We start from the raw sequence: 18,241 nt of genomic DNA, 5'->3' as shown, positions 1-18,241 counted from the left end.
GTAATCAGAGGATATTATGATTAAATATTTAAAGTCCTGTTGTACGTACTTGCATTTGGACTGGACGAGGCATCGGACAACAAAATCTTCCAGTAGCCCTAGGGGATAAACTATACAGGTAAACCAAAAGATCTTTCCCATCTTTTATTGCTATGCACACAAGACCGATACGGCACTACATCCTCATTTTTATTTTATTTAGTATCCTACACAGGACAGAGACTACCCTGTGCTAATAAAAACAACCACCACATATTTTCCTGGACATCTATTTTAAGTTCCCCTCTCCAGTGTCTGAACTGCTGCCAGAAAAGAAACTTGTCATTCTCCACTCTCAGATACTGGAGGCATTTCCCCTTTTCCAATTGGGAAACACTGGAAGGAGAACTTGCATAATCCCAAATCTCAGCATCTGATGGTATGATTTAAAGTATATTCCTCACATAAAGAAAGCAAAATGTATCTACAACTGACATTTGCTCCAAAATAATGCATTCCCACCATCAGGAAAAACATCAAAAATAGCCCATGTGATTCAAAGCACAAAAGTGGCAATTTGGCCTTCTTAGCCAGGTCTATATACAACAGCATCAGACAAAAGCCATAGATCTTTAACCACTTTGAGCACCAGCAGGAAGAAAAAACAACAGTCCAGGAGAAGCCTCTTTATCTGAGCAACTAAGAGAAACAGAGAAGTGGCACACAGTGAAGGTGTGTGTCACACACACAGGTCTGAGCCCTCCAACTCCAGCCTTCCTGCAGTTCAGTCTTTCAGAGACAAGTTATTGCTGTAAAAGTGTTCCACCACTCCATTTGATGCCGTTTGTCTTATTCTTTTTGAAAGATCCTCATTTTTTTTGTGGCCCTAAGGCAGAGCATCCACAGAAGAGCAAAAAGGCACCTGAACAACTCCCACATCAAGGTGTTTGCCAAAGCAGTGAATTGGAACTGACAGGGGAAACACACAATTTGCTGGTGTCCTACTTACCAATTCAATCATAAACTAGCTCCAGCAATTAAGTGATAATGAATTATTGATACCACTCACTTTGGGGAGCTGAGCACTTACTAGCATTTATGAAGCTGAAGAAACTGAAGTGGGCAAGTGGTATCACCATTCTATGTAAGGCACAAAGTGAGGCAGACAGCAAGCAGTTTGCCTAATGTTATGTACTGCGAAGAATCACAGTTATCTCTAGGATTTTTTACATGATCACACATCACCTTGATTTGTGTCCCAGTCTACCAGTTTGTAAGATATTCCCACTTCAGAGGGGTACTGCAAGTGCCTCGTGTACAACACTGAATAGTTTCAGTAATCGCTGCATCTTACTACCTTTTTAGCAAGTGTGCTAAAGACACACTGTGTTCAAGGGAAAGGGCAGCAAAAGAGGAAACCGGGGGGGGGGGGGGCCTCAAAACTTGATCTCCTACATATCAGTGGTGGCAGGATTTGTCCCAGAGAAATCAGTGAAGGTCTTCAAGTCCCACCATTTCAAGATACGTTAAGTCCTGTATCCAACTTACACAACTTTTTTGCTAACGCATTCAGCTACAAACTCAGTAAAAAGTCCAGGAATCCACTTGTGGATTTAAAACATTCTTACAAGCCACTCAGGACCATCAGTAATTCATACCACATAGCCACATTTCCTATCACTAATGCATAAAAGTAGTCTGGAAAAGAGGAGAAACTCAGTCTCTACCTACCATCCCTCACACAAAAACTTTCCACTCATGTAATTATTTCTTTGCAGTATCAAAAACAAACCAGATACAGGAGGACATAAACATTCACTTCACACTTATCTAATTCACCCCTTCCCAATTCTTTATCAAGCTTGCTGGATTGACAGTCTTACATACTGTCTACATGTACTTACTTAAGTCTCTCACACTTCTAGAGCTTTCACCCCCAATGACAATTTCAAGAGTTGAGGCAGACATGGATCCAGCATTTCAAACTGATGGCCATAACTCATCTGATCCAAGTTAAACTCCACGATGGTTTAATGCTAGCATGCCAACTTCTAATCTGCTCCTCCTGACAGGAATGCTAGCGACAAACTGCAGGAGGAGGAAGATTAATGCTGGTACTTGCAACATATTCCAGCCTTGCGGATAGGATACCTTTCAGGAAAGGGCAGCTTTCTGGATGGAATTTAAGACGACCAGAGGCAGTGTTCAGACCTACCACAGATGTCTTGCATGATCATATTACTCTGCTTTCCTTGGCCTCAGTTTTCCTTATCTGTTAATGATTACTAATGCTGTCCTATCCCACGGGAATGCTGCAAGCATACATAATTTATGTTTCCATGCTCCTCTGATGCTAAGGGGATGGGTACCTGAAGTTATACGGTGATCAGTAGTTTTCCAAATAATAAAGTTGTTTTTTTAAGAAGCACCATGACAAAAAGCAAAGTATCAATATCAAAAGCCCACAGCTGCATCCGAATAGTCTAGTCCTCAGCAGTAAACAGGCAAAATCATATCCAAACTCTTCGATCAGATATGCAGCTAACAGCTAGTCCAGGGATTCTGATTAAAATATAGGTGGGTCCACCCTGTAATGGAAGAACTTGGTCTCCGAAGCTCCTCAGTCTACTTAACTATCACGTAGACCTAGTTCACACAGTAACTCTACAGGGATAAGCGGTCCACTGAATCTAGTAAATTCAAGTCATTTTAGAGAAGAAAATTAATGGTGCTACTTTAAAGGACAGTATTTACACTCACTGGAGCTTGATAAGAACCCCTGGCACAAGTGTCAATTTTTGTTTTCCTCTTGCAAAAATACACACATCCATTTTTTCTGCTTTATGAAGAGGGGTGGAGTTCTTTTGGGAGGAAGAGAAGGGGACAACTTGGGAAACTTGCTTAAAAACAAATTATGAAACCGTACATTTCAATTTCTCCAAAACGATTTTGCTCTGGAAACATGAAATGACTAGTTCTTCATACAGCTACTTACACCTAGAGTTTCATTTTGACGACTGAGCTCTCTCTCATTCAAAATGTTCTCTAACCAAAACATTTACTACAAAATATGTGTACAATAGTACACATTTTCCAAAACAATAGAACAACACCTTCCTTCAAAAACTGAAAACAAACAACACTGGGGTATTTACTAAGTCTATGCCAAGTTAGTTTTATTATTGGGATGCCAAATTTTGTTTTTTAAAGTAGTTTGGAAGGCTCAAATTTTCAAATGCCCAACTCATCACACCTTCGAGGGCAAGATCTGCAAAGATGGAAAGTGTCCTACTTCCTAAAGGTCATTTGCCTTAGAGGCGTTTCATATTAGACATGCTTCTCTCCCAAGACAGAGACAATCATCAGATATTTTAGAAGATTAAGTCATAAAAGTTTAATTTTAATAGGCTCTGATAACATCATAGACCATATGGCATTGATAGATATGGGCTTAACAAGTAAAAACTGCAAGACAAGCTGGAGTGGATAGCTATCTGCAAATTTTGCCGTCATTCTTGAAAGCTAACTGGCATACTCTGTGCTCATTTTACAGCCAGGAGAATCAGCAGAGGCTATTTACCCAAAGCTACTCAGCACATGGGCAAGACAGCCAACTCAAAGTTAGTTACCAATTCGAAGCTCAGATTTTACTTCCCTTTAGACTTCATTATCTTTAAAATCAGCAAATAAAAGCTTCAGGAATTTAAAAGTTGAAGATTAACCAAGAAAACCTTTATTTCAAGATCTAACCTGAAAGATTAAAAAAGTGACTGTAAACTGTCCATTTATGTTTTCTCTTCTCATGCTTCAGCAAATTCCAATAAACTAAGCCCACATTCAATGATACCATATACAGGCCCAAAGGAAGTTACACTGACTGCTTCTTACGTGGAAAAGTCTTTTGACAGAGGCAGGCTGCCTAACTTTGTGAATGTTGATGAACTAGCAAATGAAGCACCAACACTGCAAGGAAGAATTAGCTAAATCACACTTTATAAGCTGAACAGTTTCCCCATGATCTATTTATAAGGAGCACCAACAGCCAACATGCAAGCAACTCCAGTTTCAGCCTTAGTTAGGACCAGAATATCCTGCCAGTGATCAGAACCGCTTTTTATATCTTCAGGTTTCATTTGACTCAGCTAATTGGATATTAAGCTCCAATAAGGTGGACATTTACCTACAGATAACACAAGGAAATTGGAAAGTAAGCAGCCTGAGGCTATCCTGAAGACTGTTAACCAAATAGCAAGCCAGAGCTCCATTAAAACAATTCATCAGAAAACCTATATAGTCCCTTGGCAGATTTTCAAGTATCCCATTAGAAATTTTCAGGATACCCAATCTGATTAGACAGTAAAGTCTAGCTCATGTAGAAGTCATTAATAAGTAGAGAGCCCTCAATTTGAAAGCCTGAAAGTTATCAAAGCTATTTCAAGAAGAGACAACAGGCATTTCCACTATAATTAATGTGCATAGTTTTGTGTAAGAATAGTAAAAGCTTTCTATTTTACATAAAAAATAGTGAGACTGATGATAAGCTATAGGTATGCAAATCATTGTCATCAAGTACGCACTAATTCTGGGTGCTCCCTGCTGATGTAACTAGAAAAGGGATACATTTATAAGTTACCTCAAAACAGCATACATCCAGAAACTCCAAATCAGGAGTTCTCCTCGAAATATCTACTAATATCTCATCTGTTCAAAAGGACAGGCATTTCAAAAGATCATTTAAACCTACAGTGCATCAAAGAGGAAATTATACTATAAAACACTTCTTCACTATATTTTATTAAAACTGGAAGGTGGAGGAGAAATGGCTATTGTGCACTAATCCTTAATGGACATATAATTCAAGTATGAAATAAGGTCACTGTAACAATTTTGGACTCATTTTGGAAGAGAAAAGTTGCAATGAAAATGAAGAAATATTTTTAAAAAGCTAAAGAGTGATGCTGTCAGCAATCTTTACAAGGAAGAGCGAGCTGACATCATTCTACTTCAAATTTGCAATTTAGGAAATAACACCCCTCATGAAAGATTTTTAATGTACAGTTGGTACTGCCAATTTTTATTGCCCACAAATAATATGAGGAACCCTGCTAGCAGTGTCCTTTTTGTCTTCTAGGTACTCTGTTAATGCTCTAATTGAATCATCTTGACCTTTGGTCAAAAGCACAATCCTGATTGGTTAAATACACTTGGTTATTCTCTTTTCAGAGAAAGAAAAAGGCATTGATTCCTCAAACTCATACACTGTTTGCAGATTTGGGGTGAAGCCCTTGATAAATTGACTGTAGAAGGAAAATTACTTGTACTTTGTTTTAGAGCTCATAGGCAGAAACATCATTTGATTTTTCAAACTTAACTTCATGCTTTCTGATATCCAAAACTGGTACGTCCCCAAGACTGAAAATGGCTAACATAAGTGGAGGTAGAACTCACCTTTTAAGAAATGGCCAGCAAGCAAAAATTTCTTTGAGAATGTAAACTAGAATTCCAACAGGACTTGAGTTAATAAGGGGCAAGTTTATCATGCAAAACCTCATGGTAAAGCAACCAATCTATTTCATGTAAAGGTTCGCTTTTTTTTTTTTTTTTTTTTTTTAAATCTACCCTTTATTCTATGCAGGCTTTTATTTCACCCACAATCGTGCATTTGAAATTCATTCAGCACTTCATTAAGTGATGTGACTAACATCAGCCTCATCCAATTTTTTTCTCTCCACTTTCAACCTTTCAGAAGGTTGTCTTAAAAGAAATAAAAAGCCTATTTTGAGTTTGAAGAGACAATAATCAACACAAACACACTGTTACTTTTCTTAGCCAATTTTGAACTACGTTCGATTAGTTGAATGATTTTGTCTCTTAAAGCTGATTAAGCAGTATATACAGTTCTTCCAGACTCCAGAATTCCCCAAGTGCGGTTTCCATTCTGTCAGCCTGAGTGGGTCTTGATTTCAGTATCTATATTGCATCTCTCCCATTACATGAACAAGCAAAGTTATAGTCTCATTTTAACATGATGTCAGTCAATTCATTGATGAGGCATGTTTCCTATCACTGTTCAGGCCATTGCAGGTTTTTAATCCCTCTTCAGCCCCATGATCAGCATACTGATAAATTACAAACAGCCCCAAATTCTGCAGATAGATGGCCATTCTCAAGACAAAATGCATGCATTTCAGGTTCCAGTTAGACCATATATTGGTTTTAGAGGTGTGCAGTTCCAGCCAGTTCCCAAGATTGCATAGTTTTAGCCCTACCCTTATGAGTGATTTATGCCATTGACAGGAGACTTGTTAACAAGTTAAAGGAGTATTTTGCCTTTGAAGTTCGTTGTCATTGCTGTAACGTGTTTCCATCGGAGGTTAAGTGCCAAGTCCATTAATATATCTATTCATGAAGAACTGACGTGCTTGTCATGCCTAGCAAAGGAGAGATATTCTGCATATTTAACATTAGGAACTGTTCTAGCACATTTCATATCAGCATCTCTAATACAGCGCCTATGTTCACAAAATATTTAGCCATTTATACTTGCACACTTTGCATATTAAATATGCAAATAAATATTAACTGTATTAAATATTAACTGTATTTCATGAGTGATGATTGAGAAATTGAGTAATTTGCTCAAGATGCACAATTCACTGTGCAAGAACCTAGGGAGACCAACTCCCACACACTGCTCTAACCAAACATCATCTTCCAATCTCTGTTACAACAGAAGATCCAAATAGCCCAAATCTTGGCTTCAACACTTCAAAGCTAAGCAACAGATAAGGGTAAAGACAGGCAAAGAAGAGCAAGTTCAGCAGCATAAGATCACCCTGCGTGTCACAGTTTCCTATGCCGGGAATCTCGTGTTCCATTGAGTATGCAATGCAAGATCCAAATCAAAAGAGGAAAGATGAAGTGGGCCACAAAATACAGGAAAAGCAGCCTCGCTACAGAACAGCGGTACAAACTGGGATACTGGACTGCAATTGCAGAAGAAAGGAGGCAGAGCAGTGCAGAGCACTGGCAATAGATGGAGGCAAGAGAAAGAGGACATGTTTCACAGCTGCAGGTTTGGCCTATAGAAACATATAACCCTCATATATACAATCTTAGCATGTATAGATAACTATATGCACACATTAGCTTATTACTTTTTAAAGCAGAGTGTAAGGCATGAGGAGTAAACTGATGCCAAGAACTATGCAATTGTGCAATTTCAGGTGAGGTCTTGAGGCACAAAGAAAAAGAGGAAGGGGTACTGAGGCACAAATAGTAGGGAGATGAGACAGATAGATATGGAGAGAAGCAGGTGAAGACTAAGTCATTAGTGTGCAGCTTCAGAACAAGAGAACAGGGATACAGGCAGAGAAAGAAAGGGAAAGAAGAAAGAATTTGACAAGAAAGGGGTTCAGAGTCTTAAAAAGAATGGCTATTTCAGCTGCAGAATTTTAACTAAGCGTACAGAAAGACCAGCAGAAACATTTTATTGCCCTTGACATAACTCACTGTTGTGTCAGGAGAAGACCAGCAGAATTCAGCCTCACGACTCCAAACCCAGAACACAAGCTTCTGCCAACTCAGATAACAAAATAATTGCTGTGCTGTTTGCTGGCAATGTCCATGTTCTCTGTGAAGCAGCCAGTAGCCTAGCGGGTTCAACACGCTACTGCACAATAGGTTACCCATGAACAGCAAGCCCTCTGGACAACTAACAGTACCACAGATTGCCAACTCTTGCCATGCTTTACCAAGGGGAAAAAAAATGCATTTTGTCAAATCTATAGATTTTCATAATTATGTCAATTTGTGGATCCATATAATCTGTTTCACACTTTTCTAAGTCTGAAAAATCCTGTTTGAAAAAATCTTAATGACTTTAGTGTAACAGCAATAAATAAATAAATAAATAAAAGAAGAAGAGAAAGGGAAAATAGGAAGACTTGAGAAAAATTCATAGTATCAAGAAAAATATTTACTTACCTTGCACCTAAATTCTAATAAGGAAATGGAATATTCCTACAGGGAGAAGAGCTACTTCAAACATTAGAAATATATATGCATGTAGCTATTTGTAGTATAAAGCTCCTGACTAAAATTAGGGTTCCATAGTGCTAATTGCATAAAAGAAAGACTGGAAGACCAACAGCTGTTGTCCAAAAAAAACTGATTAAGCTGATAAGAAGGAAGTCCATCTGGTGGTGAAAGAGAACTTGCCCAAAGTCACACTGCTGACCAGTTACACAACCAGCAGTACAACCCAGACCACCAAGACCCAGAACAACTCCTTGCCCAGCAGAGCACGAGTCTTCCACTGTCATGGATTGGCTGGCAACTGAACTTTGTCCGGAGCCACAAAGGTCACCTTAATTGTTGATAATTGAGGTAACTTTCTGCAAAACATATAAAGTATGAGAGAAAACTCCAAAGAAAGAAGGAATTAGAACAGGGAGGAGAAAGTCACACTTATTAGCCAGAATTCACATCTTAATATTTAATAGGACCACAACCTACTTGCTGCAGTAACCTGCTTCTTTTTTGTTGTTTTGTTTTTAAATCAAAAACAGAGATAAATGCACTCAGAAAAACATTAATTAATTAATTTAATAATAACTAAAATGGAACTTTCGATCCAACAAACTTAGCTGTTTCAAAATACGCCAGAGACCACCTCATTTGACCTACCTCAACTGATTTAATCGGTTTCCATCTAAAATCTTCAATAAAAGGAACCCCCAAACCAACTGAATGCCAAAACAGGAATCTCTTCCCTTCCTCCCTTTTTTTCCTCCCTTCCCACAAGGAGCCATCTGGAATGAGAATCTGTCTACTAAGCAGACAGAAGGTAACATCACAATACCAGAGACTCATAGCAAGGTATGGGACTATGGGATTTTCTCTAAATTAAAGAAAACAAATCAGGATCCTCACTGGAAAAAAAGAACGGCCAAAAAAAAAAAAAAACCCCTCTAAAACTGAAAAATTATGGTTTTAGCCCTACTGAAACAAATACTATTTTATAACACACAACAGCACATTTCAACCTAAGCACTTTACAATCTTCAGTAAATTAAGCCTCACAGGGTGCCCAAGAGGTACAATATCCATTCTAAAACTGGAACCTACTGGTTAAGGGCACACAGTATCAGGACCTCACTAGATCTGCCACAAGTTCATTAATCTCTAGTCCTAAATGATCCTACACAGTGGGTTAAAGGCTTATTCCCACAGTATAGGCAGCACTTTAGGATAGTTTAATGGCAACATCACCTTCCATTCATTATCTCAGCTTCCAGTTCACAACGACATACCTCACATTGCAATTTATGCAACTGTTTACTCATACACAGTATGATATATTTTTTCACTTTACTTGATGAGTTTTAACTGTGCTTAGGTTCATAACCGTTCAGGTCACTGCAGGAAGAAGGCTCAAAAAACAGAAGAGAATGTTCTCACTGACTGCTCTCTTGCTAATTGCTTCCATTTTGAGCATGTTTATCTGGGTGCATTTGATTAGCTGTCCACATTATTCCCTAGTCCTTAAACACATTTCTAATGCTAATAGCAAGTATTTCTTACTCCTCTCAAACTTTCAAAGAGGACATGCTCTTATAAGCAGCAGCTAAATTAAATATCCCCTTCCACAAGCTTTCTGCAATCAAGATATGAGTATCTGTGTAAGCAGCTAGAAAGAAGAACAAAGGTATCAGTAGCTCAGTTTAGAAATCTCCTCACTACCTCACATTTCTCAAGCACAAATTAAAACATTCACAAACACACACCAAAACCAATTAGCTTTAAACTATCTTCTCACTTGAAAGGACTTTCCTGTGCTGATAGTCAACACTGGTTGCAATATAAGGTGGGCTTAAACTGACTTTTAACCTGACACTTTTACCAGTGCAAGAGACTGCATTAAAAAGACTCAAAAACATGATCAAGTAACTGAAGTCTAACAAGTTTCTACATGTCAAATAAGCAAGTATCTGGATACACACTCTTAGTCCATAGCAAATCCAATGTAAAACACACAGCTCAAACTTTCCATTGATTACATATGTATACACATAGAAGCTACAAGTTCTATTATAAGAGATACTCATTTGGTTGAGTGTTTTCTGCCCAGGTTTTTCTTCTAGCTACATTAAAAAAAAAAAAAAGACACAAGGTGAGAATTTAAAACATATACAAGTTCCCCCTCAAATTCTTCAGCAGTCAGCAAATTTATGATAATAAACTGATTATACTAATGACAGACTATAAAATTCCCTTCAGCCATGGTCTACTTATATTTGAGGCAAAGGGCAGTCTGTCATTCAATGTTATACTTTAGAGACACCTTAAAATACATCTCATCATTAAAATTGGTTTCATTTGAAACACTTTATTCTGCATCTTGGCATATCCTGTTATGAGAACTTGCCAGAGCAGGAGAGTTTTGCTTTAACACTTAAAAATATTAAAATGAAAAAACAAACCAAGAACTGCTGAAGCAGAAGGTCTTTCTACCTCTTCACCTTCAAAACCCACCTGTTGACACAGGAATTGTTTTCAAGTTCAATCTCTGAATATGCCAGTTTAAGTACTCATCACACAGTGCTCCCTACTGAAGGTAGGGCATCATCAGCTTCGAGCTGCAGCAGGTAGGTCAGTGACAGCATTCTTCTACCAATTCGTAAAAATCATCATTACCTCCCATAACAGAGAAGATACTGAATTTTAGAGCTCCGCCATCATCACCACAGGTCTCTCTCCAACATGTCTGCTACATTACTGCATTTCTGCATAGACAGACAGACACAGCAACTACAGGACCAGATAAACCACTGAAGATATTCTGGTAAAATTTATTGGTTTAAAAGAGAAATCTGTCCAGAGGCGATAAGTTAATTTTGTGTCAGGTCTTCACAGACAATCACCCTTAAACAGAGAGATGCTTGAACCTCAGCTCGCTCCATCATTACTGCCTAAAAAAACATCATCTGTCTATTATAGGGCCTACCAGTTTAACAGCAAAGGGAGCCATTTTATCCCTCACCTGGTCAATAATCAACATACAAACAGAAGCCGGATGCAAGGCAACCTTTCTCACAGTAAACTCAGATACACGTTATAGTATCACCACGGAAGTTTTCCATCCAAAGTAGTACTGAGCTTGCTAGTTTCCCAATGTATCAGACGCTAAGCCTGACTAAGCTTAAAACGTATTCTCTCATATTCGTACCAAAGGTGCATTTTCACCATCTATTTTATAGTCAACAACAATCTCCACTTCCTATCACAACATGTGGTTGCAACATTGCAATCACATTTTCAGCCTCACAGCCCTCAACAACTGGGGGCAACAACAGTCATGACAAAGTTGTGACAAGCAGGACAGCTGGAAGCTCCCAAACCCAGCAACTCCCCACACCTGAGGAGCAACAGGAGCGGGCACAGCTCTAGCCAAGACCTGCTCCTTTTCCTGCCACTATTAAAAATCCCTGAAGTTTATGTGAAATCCACAAAATAATCACCAACTTCCTTCAGTCCCTGCCTCAAAAGTGTAATTGCAGGAGTAGAGTCTGGCAACATAACTGTTCATACCCCAAAAGCAAAGGAAGCAGAGACAGCTACACACTGCTCGACAGCATGCATAATGCTTTTGACAGTAACAGAAAGAGTAGGATAGCAATTGTCTAAAAAGGAAGACTTTGGCAAGCAAGCTCAAACATCAAATGCCTAATAACTAGAAACTGAACTGGGAGAACCTGTCTGTGGGCCCCGGGTCCTGGTAGAAATTCCAAGTATTTTCCACACAACCCACATGGAGCTTTTCACTAAGGTAATACCACCCGACTTCTCACTGTCACTGCTGGCAGATTTACTTCTTCAGCAAGTATCCAGCGCCTGTTGTGTACCACTTATTTCTCCTATCAGTTTGCTGCGTTGGAAGATTCTTGACTTGCCAGAGCTACTGTAAGAGTCCTCATTCATCTCTAACACACTGCCATGCTACAGAAATCCACAGCTGGCTTACGTAACGAAGCAGAAAAACACTTGTTTTGAAGAACTAGATTCTACAGACTAGACTAGACAGAACTGTATCAAGAATAACAAATAAATATACTGTATACAGAGGACAGACATGAGTCTCCAAGTAAACAGCGGTTTTCTTGCCCTCTTTATGTATACAGCAGTAGAGCAGAAGAGTATTCAACAGTTCTCTTCCCATACAGTACAGGCAGTTTTTCAGAAACTCATATTAGAAGCAATATCTCTAAGTGTCAGTTCAAGTGAAGATTCACATAAGGAAATGTTAAGTATTTCCTCAGCACATACATAAGTTTTACGCTAACGGACATTACACAACGCAGGCTAATGTGGTAACATTATTCTTCAAGCAACTCCTACCCCTGCTGGGTTTGGGGGATGCTTTGTTTTTTCCAAGCTTTTAAAGTGTGCTAGCAAATCATAATGAAGGCACACTCGTGCAGCCCTGTGTGTTTATGTTTTACATGGGGCCAGGGCCTGATTCTAACAGCATTAGTTCAGAAGAGTGGTGATGATGATGAAAAAACCTCTCCCCAGCACAGAGAAAGCTAAGTATATTTTCTAAGAGGTATAATACCTATGTCATACATTTGGCTTATTCATTAGAAAGGTCTTTACATTGGACAGTGACATCTTGGAGACCACATGTAAGAATTTCAGCTATGCATTGCATTCTGACTCTCCAGCCATTTGAAGATGGACATTTTTAAGACCTACTTCACAGCTGTAACAGGAATAAGGTTTGTTGTTGTCAGAAAAAAACTGATCTTCCTTTTCAGTTCATATATAATTTTTTAAAGCGGCTCATTTAGCAAAACAGTAATGACTCTTGCCATCACTTCCCTCCTTAGCAGAAGATACACAGGTTAAAGAAAAGAAAGAAAAACAAACAAAAAAAAAGCTATTTTCAAAACCTATCTGGTAGTTTTAGGTTTCTTTGAATAAAAAGCAAAATTCTTCTCTTGAAGATACAGCATAGCAGCAGTCAGAACTACATTCAGAGTTAATTCTTCTTTTAGGGCTCATCTATATTTTACTGGTTTATACAGCTATAATGTATGTGCAGTTCTCCTAAGCAACCCCTTTCCTAGACTCACCATAACTTTGTATAGTTTAGCTTGTATTACTTAAGTAGCACAAACTAGGGAAGAAGGAAAACATAGAGGTCTGTTTTCTAACTAACAAATCTTCTCCTGCACTAACTTAACCTGATAATGTTGTTACAGTCTGTTAACTGGAATACTTGCAGGACTTAATCTACACCCAGGAGCGCCTGAGCTGACAGGGAGCCAAAGTAAAGCTCTGGGAACAGGGTCAGAGCATGGCACTCGCAGGGCAGCAGGAGGGGACGGGACCTGAGCACTAGCTGGTTACACTGGCAAAAGCATGGCAGAGATGAGGGTGGCTGGGTGTGCATGTGTGTGCGTGCACACTCACGAGAGCTCGATGAGACCTGAAGAGAGGTGGGGAAAGGAAAGCAATCAGGGAGTTCCCGCACTGGGAAAAGAGGTTAAAGCTTCAGATAGATAGTCTCTTTCTTTCTGTTCAATTATCGGTTGCAATTTCAAGTCGAAATTAAACCAGCCTTGTTTTAAGTTCACGCTATCACTTGTTAGTGTGAACTTGTAACACTTAACAAGATAAAACCCTTCCCATGCAAATAAGGCCTTTCATGAACAAAAGCAACATTTGATCCAACTACACTATTACAAATAAATATCCAAATGAAAGATCAAACTTTGCCTTGCAAATCTTCACTGACACAATCCAAGACAACAGTTATTTCCGCACTCTAACCGGAACAACTGTTTAGATAGAGAGTTGATACAGTGTTTATTTTCTGTTAATTGAAATTGATCCCCAGGGTTTCAGGGTTTCCTATCTGTACCCAAAAAAAGACTCAATGGGAAAGAAATATTTTCAGGAGTTATCAGAATGAAAATTCAGAACAGAGTGAAAGCGAGGCAGAGACAAACTAATTCTCCCTGTAGGAAGGTGGCAGAGGTGCCAAAATATACAGAGTAAGAAACATTTATAAAAATTCCCCAATGATCCACTATTTTACTCTTCAAAGAAAAAACTGAACACATTAAGAAAAATTTTCAGGAAGCTCTCTGAATCTGCCTCAAAGTAAGCCAGAGGTTCTGGTCAAATAACTGTAGGGTAACTGTTGTGCAAGAATGGCAGGCAGACTTCTTGGTTCGCAGACAGAAAGCTAAAGTACTAACTTCCATAAGAGAAACAGGTCTTATTTGTCACTGCCCACAGGGGAAGGTGGAATAAGGATATGGGTGGGGGTGGTTGGGAAATCTTAATATATTAAGATGAGTATCTCATAGCATGGAATCCTCCATGTTAATATAATGGTAATATTACAGGCAAATATATTCAAACACATGGAAACACACACCTAGCTAAGAATAATGAGGTGTAGTTTTGGCAACACTACTGCATTATAATGGAACTTAATAAGGAGTAATGCAACACAATCTACATAAACAAACTCAAGCTTCGCCTGAAGGTTTCCAAATAAGGAACTGCTGAAATAACTGCAAAAAAGAACCCCAAACTTATATGAGAACTTCACAAGCATTACAAATGTTGCATCCGAAGTTTAAAATTATATAACTTCAAAACAGTGCAAGTTTCATTAGGCTTCCAGTCCTTCCTACCCATCTAAATCCAACTTAAACCAAAGTTTTACCAAAGAAGCTGTGCAACTTAGGAGTCCCTCATGACAACAAATACTCTTCAAAAAAAAAAAATTAAAAAAAAAGAAATTCAGTTCCATCATCTGAGTTTTACCCACTGTGTATCATCACTTCATTGCCAGGGAGCAATTCAAAAACAGACACAGCAGCATGAAGCCAGGCTACTTACACTTTCTGGAAAAGCGCCTGCTAAGATCATGTTGCAGAAATAATTCACACCTGCAGCAGAGCTGCATAAAACATAATCAACTCGCTGACTTCGACAGACAGTGTAAAAACAAAAAAATTCTGAAAGCATGAATTAAAAAAAGTGGAAAAGCCACCTTTAACGCCCCAAATCAGCCCGCGCACACACTACGCGCATCTCACCCCTCCGCGCTCCTCGAGCCCCGCTACCTGCGGTCGAGGGGAGGCGGCGCCGAGGCGGCCCCGCGGCGCCAACGCCCTGACCCCAACGGCCGGCGCGAGGCACCGCCCCGCCCCGACCCCAACGGCCGGCGCGACGCACCGCAGTAGCGCGCACACGGCCGCGCTCACTCGCACCCCCCCGAGGGGCGGACACACACACGGACACACTCGCCCGCCCGCCCGCGCCGCAGCAGCAGCCCCCGGCCCGCCCACAGCGAGCCGCCCGCGCGGCGCGGCGCGGCGGGGGAGGGGAGGCCGGAGCCCCCCGGCCCTGCCCGGCAGCCGAGGCAGGCAGGGAGCCCCGGCGCCCCCCGCCCCCGCCGCGCCCTGGCTCCCGGGCGGCGCCCCGCACTCACCGGCCGAGCCCAGCAGCAGCCACAGCAGCCACATGGCCCCGCGCCGCCAACTCGGGGCCGCTCGGCAGCCCGGCCCCGGCGGAGCGTGCGGCCGGCGGGGCGGCGGCGCGGGGAGGGCCGGGGGCGGCGCCCGCCGCGCTCCGCTCCGCCCCGCCGCGGCGACCCGCGGCCTGGCCTCGCCTCGCCCCGCCCCGCCCGGCGCGGCTCGGCTCGGCGCGGCTCGGCTTCGCCCGGCTCGGCTCGGCTCGGCGCTGCCGGGCCCGCACCCAGCGCTGGGGCCGCCCGGGCCCGGCCCGAGCGCGGGGCGCTGCGCCCGCCGACCGGGGGGCCCGGCCCACGCTGCCCGCAGAACCGCTCCGTCTGCCGGGAGAAAACGCGAAGGTCCAGCGCGGTTCTGGCTGCAGCTTCGGCGTCCGCGGGGCGCAGTCACGGTTGCAGAGCCCCTCACGCTGCCGGTGCTGTTTTAGTTAATCTCGTGATTTCTTGCAGCCTGGCTCAGGATACGGCGGGAGTTATTGTTGGCAATTGCGGGGCTGCTCTCTGCGGTGTGCCGCAGCAGCGCGCCCGGCCGCCGTGAGCGGTGCGGCCTCCCCAAGCCCCTTGCCCGACAGGCGCCCACAGCAGTTTCGGAGCACGGTGGAAGGGAGCCGGGGCGTGGGACCTACGGGGTAGGACCTATGGAGGTCCTGAAGGAGCTATGGGGTGGAAGCCGTGGCACATCCATTTTCCGCATATGGAGAGTAGAGACCCCTCTGTTGCAGCTCGGACTAGCGGGCCAGGCAGGGCCAGGGCTGCAGCCCTACGGGCAGGACGTCCATGCAACTAACTTCCCACGGGACAGAAACACTGGCGCTCCCGCGATAAGGAAGGGGAGGTGTTACTCCCAAATGGGCTCTCCTTCCACTTTCTGGCACGTGCTCCTTTCATCTTTCTTGCATAACTGGAAAAGAGCAGACAGTTTCATTATAGCCAGTCAATCGCAAGCTAGCTTGTGCAATTTAATACCCTTGTAAAAGTATGAAACCCAGCCTTTAGGAAGCTTACGCTGTTTTCAGTTTACAGGCCCAATCCTGATGCCACTTGGCTTCAATGGGAGGAGGAGCAGCCCTCGTTTTAGGAACATTAACTTTCAGTATATAATGACTGAAAGCAAAGAAATCTACATTAGCTTGTAAGCTATTCTGCTTTTATGGGAAAATCATTGTCTGTTCATTAAGTGGTACCTTTGGTTGTAAGGTATTCCCCAGTGCATGGCAAGTACGTAAGTAGATCTGCATGTGTGCAGAATAAAGTTTAACTCTCTAAAAAGCTCACAGCATATATTTAATAGCTGAAGAGAAATGCTTAGAGCATGAGTTCTTTTAGCTAACAATTAAAGCCAGTTTGTAACAGCCAAAAGCTGCCAAATGGCTTCTAAAATTGTGTTCTACTAATCTGCACAAAAATACTGTCACGTACAAGCAGAATTCTTGTAATTCATGTTTAATATAGTCAGAGGAGCTTGTGAAGTAGAGATTTATTGGTGAGAATTTCACATCACTTGGAAGGATGAGTGTAATTTTTTACTAAAAGTAAGAGTTTTATTTGAATGTCTAGATTTAGCTTTTGTTACTTCTTTAATGGAATTTTAACCCCTAATAGTTAATTCCCAAGTGGAAATCAGCTTGGGAACAAGTTTCCAGAACCAAAGCCTGGGTTTGGGAAAGAGGAGTGCTTTCTGACCCCTGAGGGACGTGACTGTGGGAAGCACGAATTTCCTCCGTCTGCCAGAGCACAGATCCCTGCTGGGGTTCCCTGCATGACCCATCTCTCCGCTCGCTTGGCTCCAGCCAACTCTCCCCAGCCAAAAAACAAGCTCTTCCAGTTTGCTAACCGATCGAAGGGGAAGTTCTGGGGCTGTAAATATATTTTATTCTCCTCAGCTTCTCAGGCAGCACAGTACAAAGGATCCAGTCGTATTCCTGGTTACCTTGGGGATGGTAAGTGATGTGATTAAAGGGTAATCGCTGCAAACCCAAAGGTCCAGAGAGAACAAAGATGGGTGGAGGAACCCCAGTAACCTGCTCAGTGAAACTGCAGCACGCTGCATTCATTACTCCAAAGCCCATCAGAGAGGACTGATAGACCTTGGTCCCTGGCGTGAAACCCACCAAGATGAGTCAGCCAAGAAACTCTCCACCAGATGCCTTGCAAACTGAAGGTGGTTATTACCTACAGTATAGGACTTTATGGGAGGCAGCAGGAAAAGCTTTTTGGGAATGTGCCGGACTTACTATGCAATGTTTAGGGGAAGGACCAAAGGTGGGAAAAGGGAGGGTGCAAGGTGGATCAGGGAGGAAGACATATGGGAAATACTGGGAAGGGGCCTGAAAGGGGCTGGTCAAGTGTAGCTGAGCCCTGTGCTTGGTCACCACAGGCTATCCTGTATTCTCATTAAATCTTGTTTCTAGCTATCTTATGTGTAGGTGTGCTCTCTCCTCTGGGTGAGTATGTGCAAAAGCTAGTGAGCTTCAAGCTGAATCAGCCAGCACGTAGGGTAAGAGGCCCAAGTACCTGCAACTGGAGTGGGACCACAACTGCAGGGGCTTGTAGGTCCAAGTGCCAGCCACTGGGGAGACCAGGGGATCTGAGGCCAGCAGCTGGAGAGGCTGCGTGTTCACAACCAGACCCGATAGGATCGCGTTACCGCTCTGCTCATGCACGTGTGAGTGCTTTGTGTTTACGTGGTGGTTGGTAAAGGTGCTGGTT

The 18,241-nt window shown here is 42.1% G+C and overlaps 1 protein-coding gene across 1 annotated transcript in view; it reads right to left on the bottom strand.

Moving 5' to 3' along the window:
* The window catches only part of LDLRAD3 (low density lipoprotein receptor class A domain containing 3), a 123,082-nt gene extending 107,530 nt beyond the window's left edge, over positions 1-15,552 (bottom strand). The window contains exon 1 of the mRNA XM_067296302.1: positions 15,494-15,552. Within this exon, the coding sequence (XP_067152403.1) occupies positions 15,494-15,527 (34 nt within the window). The 5' untranslated portion in view covers positions 15,528-15,552. The remainder of the gene's footprint in view (positions 1-15,493) is intronic.
* Positions 15,553-18,241: the final 2,689 nt, after the last annotated feature.

The sequence above is a fragment of the Apteryx mantelli genome, chromosome 4, assembly GCF_036417845.1.
Source record: "Apteryx mantelli isolate bAptMan1 chromosome 4, bAptMan1.hap1, whole genome shotgun sequence".
Taxonomy (NCBI): Eukaryota; Metazoa; Chordata; class Aves; order Apterygiformes; family Apterygidae; genus Apteryx; species Apteryx mantelli.
Note: the sequence above shows the minus strand (reverse complement) of the source record. Positions and strands in the feature narration are given on the sequence as shown.